This window comes from Macadamia integrifolia, unplaced genomic scaffold, assembly GCF_013358625.1.
Source record: "Macadamia integrifolia cultivar HAES 741 unplaced genomic scaffold, SCU_Mint_v3 scaffold69, whole genome shotgun sequence".
Classification (NCBI taxonomy): Eukaryota; Viridiplantae; Streptophyta; class Magnoliopsida; order Proteales; family Proteaceae; genus Macadamia; species Macadamia integrifolia.
In genome coordinates this window covers 765,184-772,715 of record NW_024870513.1, presented here as the reverse complement: position 1 = coordinate 772,715, position 7,532 = coordinate 765,184, and the positions used below count along the sequence as shown (strand labels likewise).

At 36.8% G+C, this 7,532-nt stretch overlaps 1 protein-coding gene across 1 annotated transcript; it reads right to left on the bottom strand.

Moving 5' to 3' along the window:
* Positions 1-6,106: 6,106 nt before the first annotated feature.
* LOC122069702 (heavy metal-associated isoprenylated plant protein 30-like) lies at positions 6,107-7,115 on the bottom strand. The gene is made up of 3 exons (XM_042633774.1): positions 6,918-7,115; positions 6,666-6,741; positions 6,107-6,582 (listed from the first exon to the last, which is right to left on the bottom strand). The coding sequence occupies exons 1-3, from the start codon at positions 7,074-7,076 to the stop codon at positions 6,260-6,262; spliced, it is 558 nt and encodes a 185-aa protein (XP_042489708.1). The 5' UTR covers positions 7,077-7,115; the 3' UTR covers positions 6,107-6,259.
* Positions 7,116-7,532: the final 417 nt, after the last annotated feature.

Here is a 7,532-nt window from a genome sequence, read left to right as displayed (position 1 = left end):
TAATAAAAGAAAAATAAAAGGACGAACTATTGACCCTGGCCCGAATCTCAATAATCTCTCTCATTCAAAACCCCCATACTGTACGATTCGTAATTCAGCCCTCGGATTCACCCAATTAGTAAGAAGAAGCGCAAGCGTTGAAAGAAATATAAATCCATTACTTCTAGTTTTTTATTCTCTTGGTTTTTTTTTTTTAACAATCCATTCCTTCTAGTCCAAGAAACGAAAAGTTACATTCACGAACCAAAACAATGAGTCAATGAGTCAATGGAGTCGAAGACTGGAGATTGCCCACTGGAGATGCCAATGCGATAGGAATGATATGGATGACTTCATCTCGTGTGTTAACAATTTGGAAGCTGTGCATTTTTTTCATTTTTCTTTTTTAATGAATTAATTGGAATGGCTTAAACTGTATTTGGGTCTGCTCAACGCAATTTCTTTCTTTTAAGGTTGCAAGAAACTTTATCAAAAACTGTCCGTTGCAAGTCGAGGCATCAGTTTCACATTGCTGAAATAGCCAAGAAGTGAAATGAGGCCTCTCCTTGCGAGAGAATCGGTTATGCCTTTTATTACCCTTGAAACATGATTGAATAAACATGCTATAAGGAAAGCAGTGATAGAGGGATCATTGAGAATGTTAATAACTTCCAAGTTGTTCAATTCCACCATTAGGTAAAAGTAGCCTGCAGAAATAGCACTGAGAATCCCTTAGCGAATAGTCTCTGCCACTCCCACAATAGCAGAGGATAAAAATGTTGACTCCGATATGACTGAAATAAAGTTGCCTTCATGATTCCGGATGATGTGGCCTAACCCTCCACAGTGGGATTTAGGGATGAAGGAAGCATCTGAGTTGATCTTGACAAAACCAAGAGGAGGAGGCAACCATTTACAAGCTTACAAATGCTGTTGAACAACAACAATAAAGGAATTAAGCATCACACTTGACAGATTGATCATAAGGACCAGTGTTGGATCCATGAATGAATGGGAAGAGAATCATAACCTGGGATTCGATGGGAGAGAGATGATCTAAACCAGACGGCTCTAGCACAAAGGACAATAGAGAAAGATGTGATCTACTATCTTTGATCGGGCACCACAATGAGAACATGAAGGATCAATGGGAATCTGTCTTAGACGAAGACCCTCAGCCATGGCTTAACGCAATCTTCAAGTGATGGTGGGACTAACTTGTATGATCCGTCATTATCCTTCAAATTAGATTAACCTTTTATGATGTAAGAAAGTTCTTGTGATTCAATCCTGAAGATAAAATAATCCTTTTAGGTCACTCACTTCATCATGTTGGAACATTTTCAAGCTATGCTTAATCAACAAGGTGAAAGAGAATTCAGTACAATATGTAAATACTAAAATAGAGGAGAGATGGAGAGTTTTGATGGAGAGGAAAACACTTACAAGGGATGAATATTGGAAGTGTTTATCTAGGGACGTCCAACAATGGTGTCTCTCCAAGAAAAGACAAAAACAAGAGTTACATGTTGGTGTGCGATGTCTTGTATTCCGTCATAGTTTAATTTAGGGCTATATATTGTAGTGAGGGTTTCTTTCTCTGTAATGCAAGCAATACTGAGAGGTGTGAGGACGAGCACTGTAACTCTATTCTCCATTTATAGTGAAGCATGATCTCATTTCACCGAGGACATAGACAATCTTGTCGAACCTCGTAAACATATGTGCATTGGTTGTTCTTGTTTTTCTATTATCTTCTGCTTCATTTTAGGATTACGTTTCTACATTACCATTACGACACCGAATGGATTCTATCAAGCATACGATGAAGTGTCACTGATGTTGGTTTTGGCCATTCAACTGCCATCTTTGGTTGAAACTCACCATGCGCCGAATCGAGAGCAAGCGACGTCATTTGAGGTTCTAACAAAACCCAACACCAGTTGCTTTCTATCCAGCACTTAATGGAACATGGTTGATGTCAACGAGGCCAAATTTGGCATCGGAAAATTCCAATTCAACATTGACCAAGAGGGAAAAAAACTAAAATAAAAATTCTTATCCTGAGCAAAAAATATTTCTCATACTCTTAAGACTTCGGCTCAATACGATCCAACCCGCTCCTGCTGGTTTAGCACATGCACATGTGAAAAGTATTCTAGACCAACCTCAAACATGATGGAGGAGAGATACCTCTATTAGGACTAAAGCCTCCACACAAAAAGTGCTTTCCAAAGTCGAAACTTCTATTAATAAAGAAACCAAACCATGTAGGCGGAAAACACTAAAAACCATATTTCAAGAAAAGTTAAAGGTATTTTGAAACTTTAATTTTAAAATACAGTTTACAACAACCTGAATTTGTGGCAAATTGGATGTCTCATTATAATTCATGCTTGTTGAAACCTCCACAAAGTCCTTTTGTCATGAACCTCTTGGTTCCCTATATTCGCCATTGTTGGAGGGAGCATGATGGAAAGAAGCGAACTTTTGTGTGAAGGTGTGAGAGTTTTCAAATGGGTTTTGCTGAGATTGCAAATACTTGATGGGATAAGTACATGGAGATATTGGATGTAGGGGTGAGGATCATTGGTCACTTCAACTCTCACTCCCTCGGACGACAAGGATGTACAACCACCCTCCTTCTAACCCCACAACAACTACCTCGATAACCTCTTCGTTGGGATTTATGTCTAGTATATTGTAGTGATCTACCTAATTATTATTGGGGTTGTATGTGTTTGGACTCGGTTTTGGGTCTATCACATATAGAAGGGTAAAATTGTACCGATATGAAAATTAAGGTTTTAGGATTTTCTTTTATATTTTCTTTATGGGAAAAGCCCTTGACATAAACAAAGGAAACCATTTTATGAGGTGTATAGTGGTGTAGATCTTTTTTTATAGTTAATGAAAAGTCTTTAGTCCTCTTGGGTGGATGTAGGCATCCGTCTGGAATTACATTAAATTCTCCTTGTTGTATGTAATTGTTTATTTAATTTCTTTCTTGTGGTTTCTCATTCGTTTCGAAGCATCCACTCATAGAGTGGCCACATTGGAAGCAACGTGACAACTAATGTCTCTGATTAGTTGGGTAGTTGCAATGCCAAGTTTGCTAGTGTCAACACTATTCTAGTCTATGACTCAATAACAGAGAAGGAAACAAAGAGAAAGAAAAGTTATTGTTTGAGAGGGGTTAATTATCAAACTGATTTTTAACCCTGCCCGTTTATTCTTTACAAAATCTCACACTATTTATTATTTAGTTATAAGAGGAAATTACACCCCCTCCCCTATAATTTGTCTTAATATTATTTTCTCCCCATGTACTTTTATAAATACTATTTCCCTCCCCTATATTTTAAAGATTCTATCAATCATACTCCTTCCATTAAAACATCGGATTTAAATTCTCTACAATTCTCCATCTTGCAATTCTTGTGCAATGCTACTTGCAGAGTGGGACACCTGACGACGCTGATGTGGACGAACCAAATGAAGAGGGAGAAATGGATACTACTTAGATTGATTTATGTCAGATGAATCCACGCAATTTGTGCCTTGGCTCGGTGCAATCCACTCAAATTCTATCTTCTAATTTCTTCTTGTATTTAATTTTGTAGACTAAGGGCCTGTTTGATAACGTTTCTGCAGTTTCTGTTTCAAGAAATGGTAGAAACATAAATTTCCGTTTCTAGAAACAGAAACGGAATTGAAGGTGTTTGATAAGTCATGTTTTTAGAAGTCGATAGTAACCAATGAAAGAATGGCCACAAGTCGTTTCTAGAAACAGCGAAACAAGTTCAGCCTGGGTCGTTTCTTGAAGCATAAATAAGTAAAAATTTCTATTTCCATTTCTGAAAATAAGTGAAACGGAACAGTTTTATCAAACGCTTTTTACTCCGTTTCTGCTGTTTCTGGAAACAAAAACGACAGAAATGCGTTTCTTGAAACGTTATCAAACAGGTCCTAAGTTTCCTTTCAATAATGAAGAAGATGAGCAATTTCTTCCCAATGCAATGATGTGATGTTATGATTAGACTCTAGGGTTTAACATTAATTTTCAATCTCAAATATTCTTTTCCATGATGGGTGGATGATTGAATTTTCCCCAAAGGTGAAAGGTATCTGGTCCTAATTTTTTGTTGATTGCATTGTAAATCATTATTTACTTTTATATAATACATTCATGTTCGCCAATGCTATTTTGGTTAGTCAATGGGTACCCATGTAATTACAGGGCAAGTATAAGGAGCTGATAGAAATTACCGAAAAGAAAAAAAAAACGTTTGGTTATAAAATAATTGATTGTATGATTGAATCTTTCTAATTCTGAAATATATATCTAGTAAAAGGGCAAAAAACACATAGCATGATTTGGCTCAGTGACTTTGAGCCTGCCCAAGCTCGCCCTAAACTTGACAGGGCTTGGCTTAGACTTTTCAGCCCACAGACTGGGCCAGGCTTTGGGTCAAAGTTCCTAACCTTGAAAAGACAAAAATAGGGGTTGCCAGACTTAATCAGGGCCAACCCGCCCTAATTATGGTTATTCAAGGTCAAATTAGGTGTTGGGTTATGCACAAGACTGGCAAGGCTGTGATAACTCAGTCTGGCCTATGCTTGATTTGAGATAAGAGGACCTAAGAGGGGTTGAGGGTTTTAAAAAACCTGGATCCAACTAGCCCCGTTGCACCCCTAATGACACCTGATATTGATAACATAGTCAACGTTGTGCAATAAGTTATACCGTCCAAATGTAAATTGTGTTCACACCTTGAAAGCCATGCTTCCTGATATACAAGAGATTTTATTCCAGTGAAAGAACACTATATAGAAGTTTGTTTTTTGAATTAGATAATTAGGGAGTGATGTCTTTTTGAAGAATGGAATTGCTACTTCCCCTTTGAACCTGAGACCAATCTTGGAGGATATAATTCTCAATATATTTCTTCTTTTGAATACTGTATTTTCAGATATATTTCAAGAGAATTTAACAGTTTGGCTGGCTCCTTGTCTAGGAGGGTACAATTGGTGGTGTATACTAAGGATGTGAATTTGAAATCAAAACCATATTTTGAATTAAACCGTATTGTTTACACCGAAACTGTGAAACCGCTTATTAGATGGTTTGATTTTGATTTTAAAATTGAGATCGTCATTTGATTTTGGTTTTAAAGTTTAAATCATTGATAAATCATTTAAATAAACCGTTAAACCGATTAACATATACGTAGTAAGGTTAAGTCATTCAATGTTAAGTTTACATTAAATAACTATTAATAAAAGTATATAACAGAAAACAATTCAATTCTATGTTACAATTTACATTCATTGCACTATAAATTTTAAAGGTAAAGAAGTTACTTGAATAAAAAATTAAAAAATAAAAGAAAATCATTTAAAACAGTTTATAAATGGTTTCGGTTTTAAACTATAAAATCACTAAATCTAAAAAATCTTGCATCGAATTAAATCGTATACATCGAAACCAAACTGATCAACACCCGTAGTGTGTACAACTATTAATTGGCTTGCCAATCCATGATTGCAAGAGATGTGTGCTTCTCCTACTATGAGTGTTTCACATTAACGATGAATAAAATAGTATCGCCTACCCAAAAAGAAAAGAGAAAAGAAAACCAAAGCGACGAACCCAGTGCCCAAGGAGAGCATCAGAAACCCAGATTCCAGTCTTTGATCCATTCCCCCCACCGGCGTACATACATGCATAATATGCATATGCAAATACAGTGTGTGTTTATCTTCTATGAAAGAGCATCGATCTTTAGGTTCCCAGCAGGTCCTTAATTACCTCAGCATGGAGAGCAACTGGATTAAATAAAAAAGGACGAGTGATTGTAGGAATAAACTCTGCTCCTACTTGTGCCTTTTGGATGGAGAAAAACAGTCCAGTGTTTGAAGGCCAGCCATCACAAGTAAATTCAAAAATAATTTAGGATCTTATGGGTCTTTCCTTTTTTTTTTTAAGCCATAGGTGTGTTCTCATGATCATCTTGAGAACCTTTCCGCCATTAATTACCATGATGAAGGATTGTGGAAGAATAATTAACCTATTTTTCTCTTCCCTCCAATAAAAGGAAAAAGAAGAAAAAAGAGACAGAAAGAGTACCAAAAATGCACCGATTAATCAGATATAACTCTTAAGAAGTACTTATCAGGAGTTCTAATTACGCATAGTACATCTGTAATTTACACGGATCGATGAAAACAGAAGATGAAGAGGAAGATATTGAAGATAGGTGCAGAGAGATTAGATCAATTACATGAGGCAGCAAGCGTTGACGTTGTCATCATTGAACATGTTGCTAACCTTATCGTCGCCTCTGGAAGTAGCAGGAATAACACCATGTCTGTCTGCAATATTGTAACCATGCCTCCAGTAGTTGTAGCTCTCTTTATAGTCATGGGTTGTGTCCTTGAAGTAATAATTCGCCGACGTGAAGTACAAAGGTGGGTCTGGGTAAGGCCAAAATTCTGCTTTCTTCCCACTCCTCCTCACTGCTTTCAAAACCTTATTCCGGTCCACGTACCCTGTCACCGTCACCTTCTCCATCTCTAACTCCACCTCCACTGAATCAACCCCTGCAGTAAGCTCAATTTGGATTTTGGATTAATTGAAATGTTTTCTCAACCCTGTAATTAATTCCCTTTATATTATTACTTACCTCTAAGCTTGTGTATGGCATTTTTGACAACTCTTGCGCAGCCATCGCAACACATCCTCACTTTAAGCTCCACAGTCTTGAATTTTTTTTTTTTTTTTTTTTGGGTTGTCAGGAAAGCCCCCCCCAAGGAAAATAAGAAAAAAAAATTAAAAAAAAAAAATCTTATTAATTGAAGCTGAAACCATATGTGAATGTGTGATATACCTTAAAAAGAAATTAGAGAAAATAAAATTATGGAGGAAGAAAACAAACCTGCAACGATAGTGGACGAGCCTTAGGCATTTCCTTTCGATGGGTGTAGGATCTGTTAGTTTGATATGATTTATGGTGATTGTCTTGATAGATAAGAAAGTAACAGTATTGGATGGTGGAGACGAAGGAGCGTAACGTCCTCTGCAATGTTGTAGCCATTTCTAATAGGGAACTCCACTATTTAAAAGAGAAACAAAGCTAGGTGGATGAAGTATGAATGAAGACGAGTTTTATCTATGAGATATTCCTTCAATAAGGCATCTCTTCCTTAAGTTGTATTCTCTTGGAAAGAAATATATTCCAATGTTCTCTCTGCACACTTCAATAATTTCTGGGATCAGCATAGCTTGCTTTGTCCACCATGATGATTAATACAAGTACTACGAGTCCATTAAAAGAAAGAGTTGTGAGTTGTGATCATCAGATGGATGGATGGTGATCATGCATGTGGGTGGTCAAGATCAAAACCGTTCAATAATTTATAATAAACCCTTTAGAGAAGGAATGGTATCTAAACCTCACCTAAATGCTTGAAATACATGCCAAGAAGGCTAAGCTGCTGACACTGGACTTGAGAATATTACCCACCCAAGTACCCTCTTTTTCTCAAGGGGA

Coding starts and splice junctions, on each gene's coding strand:
- LOC122069702 (XM_042633774.1), bottom strand. CDS start 7,076: ATGGCTACAACATTGCAGAGGACGTTACGCTCCTTCGTCTCCACCATC. Junction 6,742..6,917: donor CTCGTCCACTATCGTTGCAG/GTTTGTTTTCTT, acceptor AAAAAATTCAAG/ACTGTGGAGCTTAAAGTGAG. Junction 6,583..6,665: donor TGCCATACACAAGCTTAGAG/GTAAGTAATAAT, acceptor AGCTTACTGCAG/GGGTTGATTCAGTGGAGGTG.